The 25,137-nt window shown below is 32.1% G+C and overlaps 3 protein-coding genes across 6 annotated transcripts in view; 1 reads left to right on the forward strand and 2 right to left on the reverse strand.

Moving 5' to 3' along the window:
- LOC107185548 (CCR4-NOT transcription complex subunit 2) overlaps positions 1-5,896 on the reverse strand; it is a 6,919-nt gene extending 1,023 nt beyond the window's left edge. Inside the window, exons 1-5 of one of the 3 annotated variants that reach the window (XM_015573250.1) lie at positions 5,695-5,719; positions 4,856-4,918; positions 4,250-4,730; positions 3,888-4,114; positions 75-317 (exon numbers count right to left, since the gene is read on the reverse strand). In XM_015573250.1, the coding sequence (XP_015428736.1) occupies positions 75-317; positions 3,888-4,114; positions 4,250-4,575 (796 nt within the window). In that variant the 5' untranslated portion in view covers positions 4,576-4,730; positions 4,856-4,918; positions 5,695-5,719. Of the gene's footprint in view, positions 1-74; positions 318-3,887; positions 4,115-4,249; positions 4,731-4,855; positions 4,919-5,328; positions 5,340-5,694 lie in introns of those variants that run through there. The other 2 variants (XM_015573249.1, XM_015573251.1) reach the window with 2 other exon arrangements.
- A 1,771-nt stretch (positions 5,897-7,667) lies between these two features.
- On the forward strand, positions 7,668-12,058 carry LOC107185569 (protein MEMO1). 2 transcript variants are annotated; one of them, XR_001516168.1, is made up of 9 exons: positions 7,668-7,807; positions 8,409-8,490; positions 8,567-8,635; positions 9,754-9,866; positions 10,011-10,122; positions 10,825-11,044; positions 11,118-11,222; positions 11,754-11,967; positions 12,044-12,058. XR_001516168.1 is itself a non-coding variant. In XM_015573277.1 (8 exons), exons 1-8 carry the CDS (start codon positions 7,756-7,758, stop codon positions 11,889-11,891), a joined length of 891 nt encoding a protein of 296 aa, XP_015428763.1. In that variant the 5' UTR covers positions 7,668-7,755; the 3' UTR covers positions 11,892-12,048. The 2 variants fall into 2 exon arrangements, 1 of the variants encoding a protein (XP_015428763.1); XM_015573277.1 differs by having other exon boundaries at positions 11,754-12,048.
- A 1,351-nt stretch (positions 12,059-13,409) lies between these two features.
- On the reverse strand, positions 13,410-24,200 carry LOC107185522 (activating signal cointegrator 1 complex subunit 3). The gene is made up of 12 exons (XM_015573216.1): positions 24,161-24,200; positions 23,282-23,437; positions 22,498-22,589; positions 22,288-22,436; positions 21,897-22,148; positions 17,622-21,818; positions 16,636-17,127; positions 16,358-16,548; positions 16,114-16,282; positions 14,904-15,161; positions 14,257-14,605; positions 13,410-13,651 (listed from the first exon to the last, which is right to left on the reverse strand). Exons 2-12 carry the CDS (start codon positions 23,407-23,409, stop codon positions 13,563-13,565), a joined length of 6,366 nt encoding a protein of 2,121 aa, XP_015428702.1. The 5' UTR covers positions 23,410-23,437; positions 24,161-24,200; the 3' UTR covers positions 13,410-13,562.
- Positions 24,201-25,137: the final 937 nt, after the last annotated feature.

Here is a 25,137-nt window from a genome sequence, read left to right on the forward strand (position 1 = left end):
GAGAACCATTATAAAATGAATAATAACAAACAGTAAATACTACGTTTATTTAGATATTTGAATAGTTTTAATACCATCAGGAGATGTTTGTATGCCTCTTTTAGACGATTGGGACATATCAGATCCATGCGCTCTATTTGCTTGCAGTACTTCTTGCCCAATTTCAGGACCGAGTCCAACAGGTACATTCTTGTCTCCAGACACGCTCCCACCTGGTGACGGTCCTTCTCTATTCTGTGTTCCTGGTAATGCTGGGAAATCTTCAGAACTCATAGTAAATTCACTCGATTCAGACGTTGGTTGTTTTACCATTCCAACTATAATTCATATAAATACTTATATAACAATAAGTATTTATTGCACAATCATAATTATAATTATGTTTGTTACTTTTTTTTTTAATACTGTAGAGACTCGCATGTATTTTATTGCTTTGGAACTACTTTATTGTGCACAGCTTATACTTTAACGTTGCACAAAATTACTGTAACATTCGAGAAGGCACACTCAATTCTGACTTTACACACCATTCTGACTCGACACGTTTCAGAAAAAAATTCAATTCTGTTTTTTGCAAGATTTCTTTCAACCTAAAACGGTCTGATAAATTTAACTTGTTTAAAGATCTTCACATAATTGGAATTGTAAGAAAAAAAATTCCTACTTATTTTCCTATGTAATTGCTCCCGAATCAAGAAAACAATTCTTAATTGGTTTATCGTATTATTTTTACTGGTTTTTATGATCCGGGGACAATCCTCGATTTTTTCATAGGCACGGTGTCTGTTTTTACACGGATTTCTCGGGAACGTATCTATCGTGTAAAAACAGAACTAAGTGTACTAATATGAAAACATTGTTTATTATTTTTTTATTTCAGATATATATTTTAAAATAACACGGGAGTAACGTAAAATTTAATTTACAAGAGGAATTCATGATTACCGATTGAGAAGTAACGTTTCACTTACAACGGAAACATTAATGTTAAAAAAAAACGAGAAAATAATAAACAAGTGATTATATGACATTGAAGCCTATATATCGGTTAAGAGGACGCTATTTCTTTCTGTTTGGAAACCTTGGCAAATATGCTCCTCCCTGTATCAAGATCAAACATCTACCAACTCGAAAACAAATGGACGTGTTCTACTTTCTCGAATATTGTGAAACGATTCGATAAATTGGAACTTCATCCAGATCTCGATTTAAAAAGAAAATACTGTATATACAGTAAAGCCCCCTTAAAAGTTCGACCGTTGGGTCCGTTTTCGAACTGTTCGCGCGTCATCAATTCGGCCTGAGCCTCGGCAACACGCCAGAGTTGGGCAGAATATTATTCAAATTATACACAATGAAAAGCAGCAATATCTAAAGGTTGCGTCCTAAGCTTTAAACAGTTAATGAGAATAAATAATTGTTCGACAAATGTCGATTCATTCATAAAGAAGTATTATTTTATTATAAAAATTGAAATTTCCACATTTAACACTAGAACTACCGACGATAAACGCATATTTGCTTCGATCGGTGGATAAACGTGAAAAACTTTTGAAAATTTAGAAATGGAGAAATTTACTAATTTCTTCACTTTCATATCGTAATAAAAGGTGCAACAGATCTGAGAAAATGTATTGTCATAACATTTTAATCGTCGTTGTAAGAGTGTATTGACAAGTCATTTTGACTTGCTTGGTAGTTCTAGTGTTAAACAATTAAAAATGACAAAATATTTTTTTTATTTTTTATTTTTTATTCGTTACTCGAAACTTTTTATCTATGAATTTGTCCATTTTGCAGGCAGCGACGGTCGAAACCAGGAAAAAGAACCAGGGTCGTCGAGGACAGCCGACAAAGATTTAAGGTGGCTCACGCAAATATTTAATAATTAGAAATTTAGTTGAAAATTTAACAGAACATTCGTAAAACTTCAACTTTCCATTGCTACCAAAAAATCGCACTGTCAACGATACAATTATTGAAACAGAAACGTTATAAAAATGTCTTTTTAATAATGAGTGTTTACTTTTTGATACTGAGAAGTTAATCATTTCATATTTAGTTACAAAAAAATGTCATTTTCATAAAAATTAGGTGGTTATAGATTTTTTTTACGGAGATTATGATGGCACGGAAAAAAGGATATATTAACGATCAAATAAAACTAAAAATTATTGTTTTCCTTTGGTTTGTTCCACAAATTTTCCAATTTTTTCTTAAAAATTAAGAAAAATTGTTTTTTGTACAGTTGTTTGTAAACTTTTTTTCCATTTCAGTATTTTAAATGTTCACAATATCAATCAATCAAATTAAATTGGTAAAATTAAGAAAAAATATAAAGCCCCAGCTGGATACGACACCAAACGCGTGAGCAACCTTAAATGATCGCACATCGGCGAGACAACTACGATCAAATCTTCTAATTCTTCGTTCTTTGCCAATGAAAATCTTATTAACATATCGGTGAGATTTTTCTGATTAAAATGATACCGAACACGATATAATTTGAATAATTTTTAATTCATCCGAAACGGTGACTCATATTCTTTCATTATCGCTTCTGATAAGTTAGAAATCATCCAAATCAGTATCGTATTTGGTATCATTTTAATTAGAAAAATATTAACCAAAATGTTAATAAAATGCTCGTTGAACAAAGAACCAGGAATTAAAAAAGTTTCATCGCAGCATTAGTTATCTCACCGATACGCAGCTATCAATTGTTTTTTTTTACTCCCAAACTTTAAGACGTCGCTTTGTGAAAGGAAAGCCGCTGACGTGTTACGTTACCCGCTTGACTGGTTCCAATGGGACCTCTCCCCCCTCCTCAGTAATAAAGACTAATGTAGAAACTTGTAAGGGACCTACTTGGTCTAACGTTTAACGGGGCATTACTGTATTTCCACTAGATACCTCCTCAGCTAATTTTCCTTGTACTTAAATATGTCACAGTCAAACTCGTCTTAAAACTGAATAAAATATCAAAGTTCCATTTCTTAATTCGTAGTTTATAACAACCCGCTGTAGCGCTGTAGAAACAATTCCGTCTAACCTAAAATATTGTACACACTTTTGTCCATTCTTGCACACCCCCCTTGGTGTACCCAAGAGTTGGCTGTTCCACTGTTTAAGAATTATACAAAATGTTCAACAGATCTCTGACTGTTGACAATAAACTATACTAACATAACTCTGTTCTTTCTGAAGCACCATACAAACATGAACTACAAATTGAAGCTCTTACTCTGGAAAAAATGAATCAGTCATAAAGGCGTTTTCAGAAATATATAGTTGCCACTTGGAAGAAAATCAGTGTAACTTTTGTATCACCTCACAAGGGGAACCTACGAAGTGTATCCCGAGTTTTTGAATTAAATTTTTTTAAGATGCAAGAGATGTCATCTACAACAATCTCTGAAAGTAATAAGGCGCACGTCTTACTCATTTTCGAGAAATTAATTGTTAAAAATGCGAAAATTTTAGTGGATAAGTGTCAATCATTTCTCAAAAAAAAAATTGTTAATCAGAGATTCGAATCCAAGCGAAACCAAACGAGAGAATTCGTAGCCTGACGCCTTAGATGCTGTGCCGCTTTGCCGATAAGTGTTACATCCGCCGGGTTGACACTTATCCACTAAAATTGTCGCATTTTTAACAATTAATTTCTCAGAAGTGAGATCGAAAGAATTTAATAAAAAAAACTCGGGATACACTTCGTATGTTTCCCTCGTCGGCATCCTTATTTAAAAAGAAATTAAACAGTTGATGTCTCCAGAAGTCAAACATTCCCAGAACTAGTAGAACTTTAGTATTCCATTCAGTTTTATAACCATTCGACCGTCACATGTGACATTTGTCTTAATACTTGAATAATTATTAATACATACCATAAGGTTGTTTCCCTGGCATGGGACTAGGTTGTGGCATAGAGTCACCCTGTCCTCTGTTCGTTAATGAAGGAAACTCAGACAGATCCAACAATGGAGGAGTACTTGTATCTCCGCCTCCTCCACTGCCAAAAACAGAGTGGAAATTATTAATTTGTCCTTGAGATCCGTAATTACGACTTTGCGGTATTCCAAAAGTGCCCATGCTACCCATTGGATTCGATGTTCTATAAATTTTTATGAACATTTCATTCTTTCATACAAAACATAGAATGTATTGTACTGAACGGTATTGTGATATTGAAATTACACAACCAACAGAAGTTAGATTCCTCCAACGACTTGATATAAACAAAACTAACCCAAGAGCAGGCATCGTACGTCTATCTGTAAAAGCTCTCTGCCCAAACAGTCCTCTACTGCTCATAGGAGAGAGCTGTTGCTGTTGAGGTTGATGATTATTCTGTCCACCCCCAGCCCCCGATGCTCCAGGATAAACGTTAGTAACTACTATTGCAGAATTGGCTGAACTTGAAGTGCTTGTCGACGAGCCTGAGAACATGCCCGAGGTAGGCGTGACATGACCCGTCAGGGTCGACGAATTTAAGCCCCCCCCACCACCCGCACGCGATGTAAGGCTTGCGTTCGCAATACTGCGTGGTGGTTGCTCAAAGTTCAGGTTGGCCATAGCCTGATGGCTCCACTACAAAGTACCTGCTGGGGCACACCGATACACTTTTATGTCAATTACCACACGATCACTTGTTTTCTCTTGCGTCCCTTGTAAGTTGTTCAACTTCATGGAACTGAGGAAAATCCATGACAATAACTCCTAGTAGCAACCTGTAAAGACAAGACAGAAAAAAAAAGCTTTGTAACATAAATTATTGATTGCTAGTTATTACACCAAAAAAGTTTGAGAGAATTCTTCCTTATATTTGTACTTGCGCTTATGTTTGAAGTGTTACCTCTTTATTGCAGCACCAATGCTTTGGTCATATCAAAATTGAAGACAGGAAATGAGAATGGACCTATGGGCAAGGGAAGAATTCATGTTCATGAAGATACTGCATAATTAACGGTTGAAAAGAATAAAAGATTATATCTAACACATTATCATACATACAAAATCTATTTATTTCTCACTTCGTTTATGTAAATAAATGAATGTATACAATGGATTGTATTATATTATAATAGTAAAGAAACTAATTATAATACCTCATGCTTTATAAACTAGTTGTTCATATAAAAGAAATATCTTTGTGAAAATATGTAAATCATATTTTATTTAGTCGTATAACAACATGGAAAGGAACATATTTATAATGAATTTAAATAATAAGATACTTATATCGTATGATGTTTCTTAAACACTAGTTGTTGCAGAACATACGCATGTTAACAGATGTACGTATTTTCTAAATAGTCGTAAACTAACCTGAACATTACTCTGGAATGTTTTCCTATTTCTACATAGATCCATAATGATGAAAATGAATAGGATATCAAACTAATTTTAACAGGCACAGCTTGTTACTGTAACCACTGATTAAATACAGCAATATGATAATACAACGAAAATGGTTAATTAAAGGCTTTCCCTTGTTATTTTTATTAATATTTAAAAATTATAATGAATTTTGGGCCATAGAGAAAAGTCAAGAACTTCGTAAAAGCATCGAACTGAGAGGCGGTAATTTTGACATTGTAACGATAGAAATCAGTAACAAGCACAAAGAAAGCAAAGGTTATAACGTCTACATAATCAAAATATCATGGGGAGAAATGGACCAAATTTGATTACCTATGTTATCGAATCCGTCGTTAAGTTACTGCATAAAAGAATCCATTAAATTCATAATAAACAAAGTAAATGAGCGTAAAAAAAACACAAAAACGTCGATGTTGACTTGGAATGAAATCTGACAAGGTAAAAGTTCTGTCGGGTAACTAGTAGTTCGTAGCAGAGAAGATTTTTCTGTTAACACGTCCCGAAAGATCAAATTCTCGTGTGCATCTATGATACTCTTAACAAATAGACTTCTGTTTTGTCAATCAGTTTCACAAACTTAAACAACACTAGAGACACGAATTTCTGCCATATTAACCATTTCTACAATCCTATTCAAATTAAATACCGAAAACATACAAAATCTACAATATCGAACTGATTGTAAATTTCGGTTAATAATAATAATGGTTGAAGATATTAATTGGCTAATTATTTCACGTAAATCAGTGTAATAATTTTTTATATTACTAATCAGTAAATGAATTTCAATCTTGATTTTGACTACTGTATTGTTGAACGTTTTCTCTAGAATATTACACTTCGAAAACAATTATACACCATCATTAATGTATGTAATGTTGTTGATGCATCAAAATTAAATTACTTATGTTTATATTTCGATTATATTTGATTAGAAAGCACCTGTTGTAATTTCATGTGTAGAAGAATTTACCGGAATTTTCAAATACAATATGATCCAATCCGATGCACAAAAACATAGGGATTATTTGGCTACAACACGTTATATAATTAAATGAGTTAATAATCGTGTAAACAAACATGGAAAACATTTTGTATAGATATGTCATATCTTATTCTACATTTTATGAAAACACTAATAGTCACATTAGATTTCGATACTTTAATTGTGTTATTTAGTAAATGAAAAGATTTTATTCCAGATTTTAAACGAACAAATTTACTAAAGGAGAAAGATTTTTTATACATGTTATTCATGCTTATTCGCATAGTTGTTTTAATCGGAGAAGATGAAAAATGTCTATTCTAATATCAGATATCTGCATTTGCTAGAGTGTCTAATTATCGTTTGATGCAAATATCCCAGTCAGCCAAACCTGCAAAATCAAATTTTGTCCAATGCCTGTTATAATGTTACGTACTCAACATGGCTACAATTTTGATGCAAGATCTGCTATCAACAACTTGCACAGAGATTGGCAGCAGATTAACAGCAAGTCTTGCAATATAACCTAGGTTATAAATTGACCTAGGTTAGTTAGCCTGTGTTGTATTGCAAGACTTACTGCCAATTTGCTTCACGATCTTGTCAGCAGGCTGCAGCAGGCTTTGCCTGCAAAAACCCAAGTCAAATGCGAAAGCAGATGGCTATGGTTTTTTAGACAAATTTTGTCATTATTTGCTGGCAATTTGCTCGAAACTTGCATACAACTGGTTATCAAGGTATTGTATTTTTTACCGAAATTGATCAAAAACTTTAAGTAATATTAAATATACAAACACGCTAATAAGCAATTGTTTACTATTTCAAATTATTCAAACTTCTACTGGTAGTATAATAATTATAAATATAGCTTATTTCGTTATTCCTTCGTTAAACATAACTGACAAGACAACAAATGTAGTTCGTATTATAATTGATTTATTTTAAATTGGAATTACATATCTACTGAAAGATATGTAAGAATTTTCAGTGATACGAACTACAAATTAATTTTATAAAGGCGGAATTCGATAGATACATATATTAACTGTTAAGTTAAATGAAAAATTTTTTAATCGATTTCTAATTAAAAAATACACATATAAACTTCAAAAATCTCAGTTTCTTATAATTATTTTGTTAATATAAAAAGTTACAGACTCAAGTTTTTGATACTGCTTATCGACATCGTTCGACGTTATTACGAGTGTATGGTTTGTGGTTAAACAAAAAGTTTTGTGAAAGAATTTTATAAACATTTTATATTTAAGTAAATAGGATTTAATATCTATGCTGTGTATAGATCGATCATAAAACTATTAATAAAGTGAAACTCCGTTTACTCTGAGAAGTGACTGGAATAAATAAGAGTTAACGTAACAAAGAGAAAAATGGCATTAATTAGAAGAGCAACTCATGCGGGTAGTTGGTACGCAGGCTCTGGTAAGTAATATTTAAAACATACTTTTAATGCATTTTATATTTCTGCATCTGTTAATTACAGTATGATCGAAGTTATTTATTGTTTACGTTTCGTATAATGTTACCAACATACGTTCACAAATGTTGGTGCATATAAACGAATAATCATAACAAAATACAACAGATAATACACTCACATACAATATTTTTATGAAAGATTAATATTTAATTATTTATTTATTTATACCTAATATTAATGATTGCTACGATACTGTTTTGTTATTGTACATTATAATACATATTTTATCACATATCGTAGTAAGACATACTTAAATTTACATTATTTATTCATTTGTTTTCCAGTAGAAATTTTTTATTTGTTCAATCTTCGATATTTCAAACTCATTTGAAACATTTTTTAGAATGCGTATATATTATACATAATGCAGCAATTTTTCTTTATTTATGTATTCATATGAATATCATTTTATTATATCTGTTTTCCTTATTTACATGATTTTTACTGTTGTAAATAGCTTCTCAGATTTATTTGAGAATTTATGAGTTTCTACTTTAAACATTATTAATATTATATATGTATTAAAATAAATATTTTATGCAGGTTCCGAGTTGAATAAGCAATTAGAAGGTTGGTTGGGTGCTGCAGATTTATCACATGGGCCTGCTAGGGCAATTATTGCCCCGTCAGTAAATATAGTACATTAAGTAATTTCCTTTAAGTTAACAAATCGTTACTGAAATACAAACAAAATTTCACAGACATGCAGGTTACAGCTATTGCGGAGCATGTGCTGGTTTTGCATATCGCCAGATTAGTCCTGTTGTTGTGTAAGTTTCCAAGTGAAACATAATCCAATTATTATATCTGTGGGTTTATATTGAGTGAATTCGCTGTTATCTTCCACTTTTCATATCCAATTATATTTCTTTTAGTTATTTTACATTTACGTTACACGGAAAAGTAGCAGAAGTTTTAAACAGAAAATTATATTCATAAATGTAGGTATCAGTGAAAAAGAATTCCATCTAATAGGTTGATCGGAACATTTTTTTCGTATTTGATAAATAAGATAAAATTTAACAACTTATTGGTGTCACTTTCTTAAAAGGTTATAGATTCTTCTCCAAAGAAATTTGTGATATACATCTATACTTTTCTCAAAATTATTTAATCGTTTTTCCTTTGCAAATGTATTTTTTTTTCCTTTCCAAAATTATTTAATCGTTTTAATTGTATAAAGATAAAACAAGGTGATAGTATAATGGAACTATGTATACGAGGAAAGTATGGAGGATAAATGAGAATTTCCAAACTCTTTTAATCTTATAATTACATTTAGTATTATAATGTGAATACCAAATAGTTTGGGTGATAATCATGTGTAAAGATTAAAATGGGACACCCTGAACATATTAATTTTGCTATTAATAGTCTCTACAGCATAGTGAACTACATATTACCAATCAAAACATTAAGAGTAATATACTCATCACAATTACAATTTTTCTTAGCTGAATAAGTTTCTACCATCCACAGTAGAAGTCATTTACAATTCAACCCAATGATTGTTCATTCAATTTATATGAAAGCATTACATAAAACTGCTATTCATTAAAACAAAAAATAATATACACTTAATTCTGTTTTTATATGAAAAAATTGAGTATTGTCTCCAGATCATAATACCCGGTGAAAATAATGCGATAACCCAATTAAGAATTTTGTTTTAACAGAGAACAACTTCTTAGAAAAATGGGTACGAATATTTGTACTTGAAATTAAAATTACCTGAAGATTTTTAAAAAGGCAAATTTATTGGACCGTGGTAAATCAAAATCGTGTGAAGACAGAATTAAGTGTGCTACTACATCTGTGCATGTTAATTAATCATGTATTACAATCTTTCGAAATAAAATATTAAATTGTCTAATGTGTCGTTATATAGACGCAGGATATTTATTTTGGGCCCATCGCATCAGGTGAGATTAGCAGGCTGTGCTCTTTCGTCTGCTTCGATTTATCAAACACCACTGTATGATCTGCATATTGATCAACAAGGTATGAATTGCACACTACAGAATGATAAAATAGTTTTTAGACCGAATTGTTTTAATATTTAAAGCATAATATAAAACAAAACGTACGTAAAGACGAATTATTGCCAAAGATTAGCTCAGATATAAGTTTCTTTTCATGCGATAGTATGCAGAGAACTTGAAGAGACTAGACATTTTGAATGGATGGATTTAAATACAGATGAGGAAGAACACAGCATCGAAATGCAATTACCATTCATAGCGAAGGTTATGCAAGGGTATGATCATTACATTTATTACATTATAAGTATGTACACTCCTGTCCATGAGTCACCGGGTCACTTGAGATTGTTTTAAAAAATATGGAAATCGAAACAGAAATGCAATTTCTAGACATAATGTTACTGATTTATTCTATTTTTAGGTAAAATAAGTGATTCCGAACATACCTCAAACATCTTTCAGAATCACTTTGAAAAAATTACAAAGCATTACCTGCGAATTTATTATCTATAGTCCGAGCCAATTTTATACAATCGAATACTTCTAGTAATCATATCCTAAAAGACTAAAAAACACGCGTAAAAATTAACGAAGAACTCGTGGAAGTGATTGTATTATTTTTACTGGTTTTTATGATCTGGAGACAATCCTCTGTATTTTCATATACACAGTACCTCTTACACGGATTTTTTGGAGACGTACATATATGTCCTGTAACAACAGAATTAAGTGTATTCCTGAATGCAATGAACACACTAGTTGAACAGGTATTTAAGATTGTTCACAACACTGAATATAATTTACATTTTCTCTGCAATCTGTAAAATTAATAAGAATTCGTTTATTTCATATTTTGAATTAACTTTTTAACTCTAATTCGTTCTTATTACACGTTTAGTAGCATGCGTGTTCGGTGATCTATGGACGGGTGTGTAGTATAACGTACGGTTGTAAACTGTTATTTTCTATTGATATAGGTTCAAAGATTCTTTTACTATAATTCCTATACTTGTTGGCTCGTTAAGTCCAGAAAGAGAGGCACTTTATGGAAGATTGTTAGCACCATATATGGCTGATCCACAGACGTTATTTGTTATTTCGTCAGATTTTTGTCACTGGGGACAACGTTTTCGTTATACATATTATGATATGTCATGTGGTCCTATTCATAGATCTATTCAAAACCTTGACAAAATGGTATGTGAGATCAGTATAAGTCGTACTTAAATAAAGCCTAAAGAACTTAACGAATATGTATGTGAAATTGTAGGGTATGGACATCATAGAAAATTTAAATCCTACAGTATTCACGGATTACCTTAAAAAATATGGTAACACTATATGTGGTCGACATCCTATTAGTGTCTTATTGCAAGTAAATAATATTTATTCATTCAGATCAATTATTATAATCGGTAATAGTGTACAATACGGTCGGTATTTCCGATTTTCTTCAAACTTTAATATGTTGAAAGGGGCTCTCTAAAGAGGCAAAATATCATTCTAAAAAATGTCGCCAACAATTTTGAAAATCATTTGTTTTGTCTTTATTAAACTAGCTCAAACCAACTGTGATCAGTATAATGCTTTGAAAATAAACAATTGAACCTCTTTTTTTTTTTACTGTTTACTGCTTGCCTTCCTTTACTTAATCTGCAATTATAATGACGTTTAGCTTAGATTTCGGTTACAAATTTAACTTGATATTAAAGGTACTTGTAATTGTTTGCAACATTTTTTAAAATGATATTTTGCCTTTTTGGAGAAGCCCTTTCAACATATTAAAGTTTGAAGAAAATCGGAGATACCGACCGAATTGTACACTATTACCTTATAATCAATTATACATATATATTTTTTAATGTGATATAAATTTTTATTGACTTTATGATTCCATTGTTAACAGGCAATTAATAGTTTAAAAGGAAATACTAATAGCCAAAGAATGAACCTGAAGTTTTTGAAATACGTTCAAAGCAATCAATGCAATAACATGAATGACAGTTCTGTTAGTTACGCCAGTGCTTCCTTAGTTCTTGAGTGATAAGATGTACATCTTCAGCATCATCATTGCCAGACAAGAGATTTACACGAGAAAAGAAAGTACTAAAAGAATGATGGTAATAATTCATTAAGCATCCAAACGCATTAATCAAGATTTTTTCAAACATTTTTCTTCTTTTTTCATATCTACAGAAAATAGCAACACAGAAATCGAATAACAGTTGATTATATTATTAATTTTCCTTAGTTACTCGTGAAAGAATACATTAATTCTTGCAATAAATACCGTATAACAGAAATATATTACCATAAAGTTATTTTGTTTAATGGTATTTCGGTATATTACTTACAAGAAATAATCAGTACTTCCAGATTTTAATTGTGGAAGGAGCTTAAGTATTTCTTTGCTTTGATTAAATACTACCGATTGCGCAAATATTAGTGTAGTATTTTATAAGTAGAGAAAAGCCGGGAGAGTTCAGTCTACTGATGAAGAAGAGATCGCTAATAAATTAATACTTAATAATGTTATTATATATTTGTAAACAATTACGAGAAAGTGTTCAAACATATTTGTAAATTATAATTTAAGTACCGCGTAAATATGATAGTGTTCGTTGCATGGACTTATTGAGATTTAAAAACGTACTACTAGTATGAATTTATTTATTGCGTGAAAACGTTTTAAATGTTTAGTTTAGCAACATTTAACCTTTACTTCCGTTTACATACATTAACAAATACTGAAAGAATAAACGAATAGAGAATAGTCTTATTTTTTTATATATATTCTTGCATTTTTACACGTTACACGTCTCAGGGATGTATGTGCACTTAAAGCTAAAAAAAAGCTCGGTTTGAAACATACATATCTCTTCTGCATCGCTAGCGTGAACAGTCTGTATTGATCGATAACAAATGGAACATTTATCATAAACATTATAGGGTACAACTTAATTATTTTATCATTGAAACAAAGCAATGAAATGATCTCAAATCCTTCCTCCCTTATAATCTCTTGTTATTTCTCGTTAGCGTAGGAAATTAAAGGGAACAATACAAATATTGTATTGTCACAGTGTAACGATGTAAGTGTGAAGGAGGATCAGTACATAAAAAAAAAGCGTGTAAGAAATTTTATGATATTACAAATATCCTTTTATTTTTTATGAATTACCGATGTTTGTGTTACGATCGAAATTTTTTATAGAAAATCTTGCTTGTACTCGATGAAACTTGTTTTGTAATAAAGTGAACTAACAATATTTTTTCTTTTATCTTTTTTACTATGCGATATTAATTCATTCATCGTGAAATTCTAAAATTGATCCTCGAAGTGTTGCTTTTTTTTTTATCTTTGTATATTAAGCTGGTGAAATTTATATTTGTAAGAAATAAATAGAGTAATCCATATACTTACATTGTTTCATGGTCGTGTGTACTATGTAAGGAAGATGTATGTAAATTTGTATGCACATTCAGAAAACAAATGCTTAAAAAAGTATATTTAAATTATCGCAGTTTTAATTACTAGACCTCTAGATGCTAAAACAATTTTCACAGTTCCATTTATTAAACAACATAACTATATCTTGTATTAAAATATTTTGTTTATAATCGATAACTTTAATGGAAATTAAGTTAACAAGTTACAGGTGTACATATTTACACTGTCCTTCAGTCTTTTGAGCGTTTTTTTACTTGTATTAAATTAAGGTATTACGTTTATTTGTACTTCATACTGCTGATCCAGTCCTATGTAACAATCGGACATCAAATAAAATGTCAGTGTTGTTTTTCCTATAAGAGAAACAATGATTTAGTTGCTTATTTTCTAAAGATCAGTGGCTTTTGGTTATAGTGTACAATTCGATCGGTATCTTCGATTTTCAGTCAAATAAGAGGTTTAATTGTTTATTTTTAAAGCATCATGATTATCAGAGTTGGTTAGAGGTAGTATAATAAAAAAAAAAATCGGATACTAATAATCATCTATGTCACTGCTTAGTTCATTATTGCTATTTAATGACTGCTCACCTTAGTGTCACTATCGTATATCTCATTAATAGGTTTAAATATGTGATGAAATCTTGTTTTATGACTCTGATATTTTTTAGAGCCCCAACTCTGATCAGTACAATGCATTGAAAAGTATTTTTTTGTATTAAACTAGCTCTATCCAACACTGATCAGTATAATGCTTTGAAAATAAACAATTAATTTAATTAGGTTTCGGTTAGAAATTTAACTTGAAATTAAAGGTACTTATAATTGCGACATTTTTAAAAATATTATTTTGCCTTTTTAAAATAATATTTAGCGAATTGTACACTATTACCGTGCTTTTAGTGATCCTTTCAGATTGAAAGAATGAGAATATTTTTCTGTTCAAGAGTATACTTCACCTAATCTCGATGGCGCCGTAAATTCTAACTGATGATGTCTCCATTGGTCATTTATTCCACTCACTCGTTTTAACGCCAATAAATCTCTCTCATAAATATTACCTAAAATCAGGAACCAGCCCTCGTCCTTTCCCTTTTCGTACATAGGACAATGCGCTTTTAAATTATTAGATTTATTCTTTCGTCGCAATCCAATATTCAATACATAATCGTGATCTTTATGTACATCGATGTAAATCCAATTTTCTGAACTCAACATTATTGGTTTCTGTGCAGTACTGTCAGACCAATGTCCATTCAAACTTAAATCAAGATAAATTGCTGGCATTGCTTTAATTACTTGATGTATCTGTAACATTATCGATAAAGTTTTTAATTAATACTTTGACAATCACAATGCTCAACATAATGATAATTGAAGGCTTCAGAGGTTGAAGGAATTTTGTAACATTTTTTCACATAGTCTCTTATTTCACCTTGTCCTATCACAGAATTAAAAAAAAAAATACAAAATAGATTAAGTACGCATATAAAAGAACTTTTAACCTTAGTTTACTCCACACGTTTAATATTTCTAACACAACACTTTCATCGTCTGAAGTATTGAAATGTTTATCATCATCTGAAACTATCAAAATTTGATTTACCTCGTATATTTCATTTTCTTGAAAATGTTTACCAAGTACTTGAACAAATGAATGGTATCTATTAAACACAACGTTGCATAATGCAGGAAGACCTGTAGTTAGGCGTGAAAATAGTGGTAAATGTTCTGAACTTATATGAGGCAGTGTAGTAATTGCACTTTCGTCAATCCACCGAGCTTGAATAATCATTTGAAGTAACTGAATTATCACGAGCGTCGTACTTAACCACCCATGTTCTGCAACTGTATCTATCATTGCCTGAAAATAGTAGGTCAGTATTTTATATCAATATTAATTCTGAGTCGGCGAATGGTACAAACATGACGCAGTGAGCGTATGCAGGGTTATTTTGAACCGCGGCGAAAATTTTGCTATACGCAATTTTGAAGATGAAATTATACATACAATTTTGTAAATAAATCTTTACGGCATCAGTGTAGAGTAATAAGAATGAAATAATGGAATAAACAATTTACGGCTGAAATCAGAATGGAGGATGGCAGCGGCGAAAACTTAGTGAAAAAGAAAGTAGTATTTTGTCTTTAGTCAGCTAGTGGTAATCACTGCATCAATATAGGCTACCTAGCAGACCATGCTTTAGACGTGAGGATGTTGAAGGATCAGTTTAGGAAGGTATACAGGGTGTTCAACGTAAGTATCGTTCCGAAATTTCAAGACTTTTTGTGTTAGTCAAAAGTTGAAATAATCCATTGTAATAAAAAAAATATTTAAAAATGCTAGTTTCGTTTTTTAAAAAAAATAACAAAACGTCATGCATCCATATCTACGAAAAAAAGCGCAGATGAAGAAACTGATTTACGAAAGTCACGCACATTTAAATACAGTTTAACTAAATGTATTCAATATAATTAACTAAATCCCTCTTTAAATAAAAAATTAAAACAGGTTTCTTAAACTTAAAATTTAAATGTTTTAGTTGAATACACTATTTTGTAAAATTCAAGGAAAGTCCTGAAATTACGCGTCGACATTTACATAAGACACCATGACACTCGGATACCCGCGGAAAATTATTCCAGGAGCTCTTTGATGTGGAATAATCAGATTCTTCTGAGTGACTGTAATGTCTTATAACGAATAGTATAGTGATGAACGGTGGTCATTGGGTCAGAATGACCCTACATCCAGCGAGTGAGTTATTATCTGTTTTGCATAGGCATAGAGAAATTTGTGTTTTAATTAAACATACCTGAAGAATTCTGATCGCTTGATCAAGAACTAGTTTTAAATCAGTGGTATAATCTGTACATGGTAATGGAAGTCTTGAAAAGTGTGCTTGGAGTAACAGGAATGCTTTAGTATTTGGAGAATCGTATGAGTAATTATCTACTCTATAACGACACATTTTACTTAGTTCCCTGTTAAATAACGAGATAAGTTGGAGTATATTCTCTGGTTTGTTTTGCTTTTAGCTAATAAGATTTATAACTTACTCGTTTAATAATTCTTCATTGTGTCTTACAGGTAATTCATTGTATTCATTAGAATTACATAAAATACGTAAACAATCGTCCAATGACAATCCATCCTTTAACGACTGTTCAAACATCAGCATGGTTTTATACGTGAGATAATAAAATGATGCTATTTTACCCATTGAAAGTGGATATATAATTTGTTCGCTCTGAAATCAGAAGAATTTTAATAACATTATTATAAATAATATACGTTTTATTATCGCGATTTAGTGAATATATTTAACAGTGCATACCTCATCAAAATCAATACAATGTGATTCCATCAACACCTGTATTGTATTGTCCACTAAAGAGGATAAGTACTCATTGATCGTATGAGGCTCCAACGCATGTAAATCATAATATTTAGGATTTTTCATTAGTCTCCTAAAGAAATAGGTCCATGTTAAGTAATCTAAGAACTCTTGTTTGTTTTTAATTGTACCAGCCACAATCTCCGCGTTTATATGATCTGGCAATACTGCCAGTAAACTTGATTCAACTGGAAATGGCTCGTGCAAAAAGTTTTTATAGAAGTTTTTCTTCAAATCATGCACCAAAACAACTGCCACACCAGAATTATCAAACTGCGGTCGACCAGCTCGACCCATCATCTGAAGCACATCCGTAATTGGCATGTCAACGTAACGTTTTGTTTTACCATCGTAATATTCGGTTCCTTTTATCACCACCAAATGAGCAGGGAAATTTACACCCCAAGCTAATGTAGCTGTAGTAATCAACACCTAAATAACATTTATACAAAAATTAGCATCTGAAATTGTGAATCTGAATATTTTAAATATATTTTAAAGAATTATATTATCGAAATTACAAAAACAGGATATTTTATTTCAATTTTATATGAATTATACGTATGAAATGAGGCTCCTATTTCGATTAACTATAATCAGGACTCAATATATTTCTTTATTCTGTCAAAACTAGAAGCTATTTAAAGATTTTCTTAGGCATAACCTCGCACAAATCTTTGTGAATAGACTTTTACGGCATTTCTGACCAATAATGATATAAATATTAATAGATGCAGAACATTATAGATATAAATAATGGTAAATATATTAATACCTAGAGGAATGTGCAACACATTGGAAACAACTGAAGCAAACCAGGGAGTCAAGAATAAAGAATGAAATTACCATTGAATTTGTAAATAAACTTATACATACTAAAGAATCTTATATGCAGTTATATTGTTCAATATTTGAGAAAATCGTACCTGAATCTTGTTATTAACAAACAGTTCCTCTACAGTTCTTTTATCTTTATCGTGAAGACCAGCATGGTGAAGCCCAATTCCAAAAGCAAGTGTAAGTTTCAAATTCGAATCTCGTACATGATCTAATATGTTATTCATCTCTTCGTCAGGCATGTGCAACCATTGTTTAGGATTATCTTCTGCTGCAAGATAAGCGATCAGATCGAGTGCTGTCAACCGTGTCTGTCTACGTGACGAAACGAATACAAGTGCTGGGCTACATGGTGAATGTTGTCTGATCGCTTGAAAAGTTGGCCTATTCATTGTTGCCATTCGAGGACAGTAATGCTTTCCAGGAAATCCGTTTATGTGAATTTCCAATGGTACAGGTCGTACGCTTGGCCGGAAATTATACAGGCCCATATTCTGTATACCAAGCCAATTGGCTAAATCCACTGCATTGGCCAACGCTGTGGACAGTCCGATAATTCTTAGTTTCTTCTTGGTATGAGAAGAGATGAAATTAGTTCTCGAGATTATAACCTCCAATACAGGACCACGGTCTTCCCCTAATAGATGGATCTCATCTATGATTATGAGTGCAACATCTTTTACGTATGATCTTGTCTGCCAACTTCTGCTGATACCATCCCATTTTTCTGGTGTAGTTACAATAACATTCGCACTAGCTATTACTTTAACATCTGGTGTTACATCACCAGTTAATTCCACCACTTTCTTTCCAAGTTGCTCTTCAAGTCGAATTTTCCAGTCTTTTATTCGTTCTCTAACTAGAGCTTTCAGGGGCGCAATATATACAACTTTCTGTGTAGGATATTCCTTGAAGACCCTAAACATAGCTATTTCGGCAACAATTGTTTTTCCAGAACCAGTTGGAGCACCCAACAGTACATTGTTATCCGTATGATACAAACAATGAAAGATTTGTGTTTGTATCAGATTGAAGTGAGTAAATTTGTAGAGTCTTTCGAACACTGGATGTGCCAACGCTTTCACTGGTAACAGCTGCAAATCCAATAAATCTGTAAATGGTGGATATATGTCGGGTAGTATTAAATCATGAAATGTAAGGGGTGTCATGCTTTCGCTGCCTAGCCAACGATCACTTGTTGCTTTCACTATATACTGCGATGGTAGTGGTTCCTGCAATGGTATAGTCATCACAAGCTCCTGTTCAAGTTGATTGCAAACCATCTTCTTTGTTAAGACAAAGTATTCGTGGTGATAGAGGAAATTAGTATCTGGATCTTCTATCCATATCCAAAATGGCTCCGAGGTTTTACCATGAACTTTGTCATTCCACTGGAACTGAGGATATATTTTCAAACGTATCCTTAAAATCCTGCGGGTGATAGGCTGTAAACTGTACTCCATTTCTATCATGGGCAGCTCCTCGCAACATTTCTTGACGAGCACCGCTGCCCTCGGATTACGCAAAATATCACCGATTTCTTTCACATTCATATCATACAATCTCTCAATCCTTAACTCATAATCTTCTATTTTATTAATAATTTCCAATGGCAAGCAAAAGAATTGGCGCAACGGTGTCTTATGACTCCATTGTTGCAATTCGAGCATTTTCGCTATTTCCAACAGCCGACCGGACATTATCGCGTTATTTTGCCTTAACATAATCGTGAACAACGCTCTACATATACGTACGGCATTCTGTGTAACGTACGCCTGATCCGATATCAATGAAAATGTATTGATCCGAGCGCGCGATAAATATGTTTGCAGCAAAATATTCACTTTACCGTAAATATTTTCCACACCACCTTTCGCTTCGAGTTCGCAACAATCGTCGAACATAGATTGCAGCTCGTTAATTTCATCGTCGCGCACCTTCAGCTGTTTAAACTCTTGGGATTGGGATATCATTGCGAGTACGTCTGCCTCGGTCATAATTGCTTTGATCAATTCATTGAAAATTTGTACGGTGTCGTATTTAAGATAAAAGTGACTTGCGATACGTCCCAGATCTGTCGTATTCAGATCCCCAGTATTCTGATTGTACCGGATCATTTTCGCTTGATCCAATGACCGGGCTGATATATCGATTAGTTCCCTTCTCATTTGCTCCAAATTCGGATCGTCTACTGTGACTTGATACGGAATCCCATAAACATGATGATTCAATCGCATCCGAACGAATAAATAGGTGTAACTCAACCACTGTATAGCTTCTTCTACGTTGGATATTGTGCCCAATGCAATTTCCGCATTCAAATTGTCGGCCAAATATTTAATGAAATTACTCTCGATGGGTATCTGATTCGTCAATAACGACAAATAATGATACAACTTACTATGGGCAGTAATGATGGTTGCGTGACCTTCAGTGTCGAATTGCGGTCTGCCAGCACGTCCAAAAATTTGCAGGACATCCAATATGTCTAAATCGATATACGAGCCGCGTTGTGAATCATATATTTCCGTTCCCCTTATGATAACGGCATGCGCAGGTAAGTTTACGCCCCAGGCCAATGTCGAGGTACACACTAGTACTCTAATGAGTCCGTCAGAAAAGAATTTTTCAATTTGATTTCTCTCCGCGCGCAGCAAACCGGCATGATGCACTGACAACCCGTGATTGAATAACTCGAGCAGATGCTTGTTGTTTGATTTGGCAAAAGCCGTTCTAGTGAACTTTGCATGGCCATCAGGTATGAATAACTTTAATGTGTTATGTTTCATAGCCAACTCTTTCAGCACAGTCGCCACCCTAATAGTAGCATTACGTGCATGCACAAACACCAAAACTTGATGTCCATTCCGCACAAACTCTACAACCTTTTCATAACATATGAGATCCATATCAGTCGCCTGTTGCAACGGTGCAGTTGCTTTTACACCTATAAACGTCTGACTAAGTGGCACTGGACGGAAACGATGATCGAAATAAAACAGGCCTCTATATGGATTCACCCTTAAAAATTTTGCAACGTCCACGTAATTCGGTAGAGTCGCTGACAGCCCGACTATTCTGATCATACTTTGAGACGATTCCACTTGTCTTATGGTTCGGGCGACCAGTGCTTCAACTACCGGCCCTCTGTCGCCGTGCAACAAATGCACCTCGTCGATAATTAACAACTTTACTATGCGAGTAAGGGAAGTATCGCCGGCCCCTTTTCTAGTAAGAACGTCCCATTTTTCTGGCGTAGTGACAATCATCTGCGTTTGCTGGATCTCCGACTTGGTCAACTGCATATCACCGGTCAGTTCTCGAACCGATATACCAAGGCGTTCGAGTCTTTTACCAAAATTCGTCGTCATCTCCGCTGCCAACGCTTTCATAGGCGTCACGTAAATGATTTTAAACTGATTTTTCATTAACTGACCCTGTTCAATATGTTGTTTTATTTGATGTATAACAGTCAGCATAGCAACGTTCGTTTTTCCAGCACCGGTTGGCGCGCAAATCAACAAATTCTCATTTGTATGATACGCTACATCGAACACTATACTTTGTATTCGATTTAGCTCTTCGATTCCGCTGAATGCCATTTGCCCGATATCATCTAACGTGGATATCTTAATGGGTTTGTAACTGACATTAATTTCTTGTAATTCTGGAATCGGTATACGAACTTCTTCCTTTGTGTTCGTATCCTCCCTTGCAACATTTTCTGGCAACATTATTTTCTGACCCGAGACATAACCATTTGTACACCTACTGTTTGTATTCGAGTCAAATACGAAGGGAAAGTTTTCTCGTACATTCTTACTGGAATAAGTATCTTTCTTGAATATAGGTGTACGTGACTCGATTAATGCTTCCTGTTTCTTCAAATACAGTTCTTGCGATTCAATGTCATTTCCTTCACGTTTACCCGACATTTTATTTAATTTCTTCTCTTCTTTTCGTATTTGTTTCCGCAGATACTTTTCTTTTTCAGACTGAACAGTTACTTGACCACTAATTACTGGTCCTTGTCCATGAGAAACCTTCGGTATTTTTATACCAGGACAAGGACCAGTAGCTAAGGCTGTAATACTGTTTTTATGTTGAATAATATACTGTATAAAGTCTATCTGTTCGCAACCTAAGAAATCAAGTAAATCATTTTGCTGATTGCCAGAAGTTTTGAGTACATCCATTATATACTTCACGAAAACGTCGAAAGACATCATTTCCAAATACTTCATGTGGCACAACTTCAAACCTTCTTTGCATCTTGCTTTATTAAACTAAAATAACGATACGACTTATTCAATTTTTCAATGGACCAGGAAGTTAATATGAAACTAAACGAGTTTAATACATACCTCAGTTTTGCATGATTTACTTATGTAGTCATTGTAATTCATTGTAAAATTGTTTGTTCGTTCACTTATACTTTCCGATGACATACTACGAAGTGCTATAGTGTTTGGCCATATTGCCCTAGCAGGTTTGTAGACGAACTTTGCGTCAAATACTTTGTTTTCAGACGTCTCCTTGTTATTAATATTTTCCTTGTTATTTCTTAATAAGGTCAACATATCTTCACTTAAGTTTTTTCGAATCAATAAAATTATCTGTGAAAACAAAACAACAGCTTGTAACAGTTAAAAAAAATAGTCTGCTGACTACTGGTATAATACAAAAAGTCAATTTCTTGCATTAATCATGATATTAAAGTATGAATGAAACTTCTACAAGATTACATGCGTTCACCTTCATTATATTACCAGCATCTTGATGTTCTAAGTTCCCTGCTCTTTCCTTTAACATATTAAATACTTTTTGTGTCATGCATTCTTCGTCAATTAATAAATACAATGTAAATATCGTAAATTCATGGACGAGTTCAACAGGACAATCATCTGAAATAAGACAAAATTAGGAATAGTATTTTATTTTATCTCACTGTAAATTATTACGCACCAAATATTTTCGCACAAATCCGCCGCAACTCATCCAAATAACGCTTGACATCTTTCGGAAAGCAGCTGACCAAACCATGCCAGTTTAGTTCGCTATATATTAACATGAAACAAATATTTATTAACATATTAAATAATTATATTTAAAATAACGTATATTATTCAAGAAAATAAACAAGGAAGTTAAAAGAAAACATTTTTCAATCCTTTGCTTTATGATTTAATTCGTAACAGTGCGTACCACACCAGACACGTGTTTCTTATGTTTGGCTTGACAAAGTATGAATGAAAGGGGGGTGAATGCACCAGTAAATGAACACATACCAATGAATGAACATTATCTATAAAAATGAGTAAATTAAGTTATTGAAACAAGCAAATGATTAAATATTGATTTTGTTTTTCAATTCCCTGTTTCATATTCAAACAATTTTCCCACCATTACGTAGAAATATTCATTTTCTTAATACTGTTCGTTCACTGGCGAAATCTGTATTGTTTCCTTTTAATTCAATCAGTTATATTTTTCGAATTTTTCAAATTGAAATCTACAGGAACATGTAAATTTATTCTCTATGTATTTTTTATGCAACATTTGCAACAGATCTATAATCCAAGCTGGTTACTATAATCATTGTGCACATTATATTCTCCTCTACAGACCAAGTTCTTATTTAAAATTAATAGCATCACTTTCAAATACTATAACAAGAAATATTTATACTTGAAAATATTTGTTTTGTACTATATGTTGTAAATACATAAAATGTTAATCAAAAATATACCTCTTTAGCTTAGATTGCTCTGCCTGTTTTTTAAGTAAATCATTTGGTTCTAAGTCTGCTGTACTTTTAATACGTCCAAGATTTGTGTACAATCGCACTGATCTTGTAATACGTGGTAACTCCAACATTTTATTAGAGTGTATCAATGAAACTTATCTGAAACATACAAATAATGATAATCCATTTATTATAATCTACTACAGTAATTTTTGTATAATCATTACTCAACAGTCTTTTATTAGTAATTCTATATTGCCAATATATCGGGTTAATGCATAAATAATGGGAATTTCTGTTCATACAAAAACATTTGTTATGTAAACATGAAAACAGTTTATTCAATCAATTATGTATTTGCTATTATGTAATGTGTAATATATCACTCTAATACGATCTGTTTTTCGAAAATTATGATAACAATGAAACAAAAATATGACTGACAGTAAAACAAAAATATAAACCCAATATAATAGAATAATCTGTGTGCACAACTAAAATAATTTCAATTTATATGGAAACACATCCATGATTTATTAATAATTAATGTCAATAATTTAAAAATATGTACGTGAATTTGTTTGAATCGGATTTTGTGTTTAACAAAAATAAACTTAAGTTAAAAAGAAATAACGAACTCTCCTTCCAAAGTAACAATCGTAACAATAGAACGACAATAACAATTGACAGTAAAAAGCGTAGAATCAATGTAAATATACGCATTTGTCATTTGTTCACACATTTATGGTTAGCACATGTTTAGAAACCTTCAACTAATGTAAATTCATAACATTAAATAAAAAATTATTTAACCGTTAGTAATTATAGTTTCTTTTCTAAACATGTTACTAATTCGATGGAAATCATTAAACATAACATTACCGAAATTGTAAAAATAAATAACAAATTTTTTAAATATTGCAACAATGGCACTTTCTAATGAAATTTACTGGTAAAAATGATGCAACTTCATATTTCTTTCATGCAACTGTCAGGAGCATGCAGGACCATGCAGGACCATGCGATATACTTGATGCTACTTTCAAGATGAACTGCGTCACAACAACAGCACGTGACTCTTTCAGGGATGTAACCAGATATAAAAAAGAATCTATTTATTCCGCACATAAAATCAACCTTCCACAAATTTTGCTTAATTATTGTTCTAATCTAAATAATAAAGAAAAACTTTTGTGAAATATTTAGCTATTTCAAAATACGAAGACTTTGCACAATAATGTTTCATTTAAATTTAAATTAATAAAAGAACGGGTAGTGATGAGTTCAAGTTGATACAAAACGTCTTGGAACATTTTGGAAAGAGCCTATCCATAATAGTTTTGAATAATTTTGTTAATTTCAAAGGTTCTTTAAAGTCTTATTTTATTTTATTATTTATATTTAAATTGAATATCAAAATTAAACTTCAATTATATGGAAATAATGTATAATAATTACGTTTAAATTAGATAGTAGAATGTATAATAGAGTATTTAGACTAAGATTTTTAAGATGTTTTAAATTTTAAGACTACTAAGACTTTTATAATCTAAGAGTTCTAAGGACTTTAAAAAACGTTGGAAACTATGTCGATCTTAAAACAGTCAAAAACTCTTTTAAAATTACATAATTTAATTTAAATTAAAAATTACAAAATTTATTACTAGAGGGGTTTACCCTTACAATTAGGTTTATTTCAAGTAAGTACGCTTCTGCTCGCCATAAATTGAACCAATAGAAATTACATCACGTGAGAATAAGCAAAACTGCTATTGTTTGTTGCGACGGAATCAATTTTTAATCAATATCAGTCACACAAGTACTTACATGAGTATACTTGTGCTGTGCCTGCTCCAGCT

This window comes from Dufourea novaeangliae, unplaced genomic scaffold (genome assembly GCF_001272555.1).
Source record: "Dufourea novaeangliae isolate 0120121106 unplaced genomic scaffold, ASM127255v1 scaffold48, whole genome shotgun sequence".
In the NCBI taxonomy this organism is placed as follows: domain Eukaryota; kingdom Metazoa; phylum Arthropoda; class Insecta; order Hymenoptera; family Halictidae; genus Dufourea; species Dufourea novaeangliae.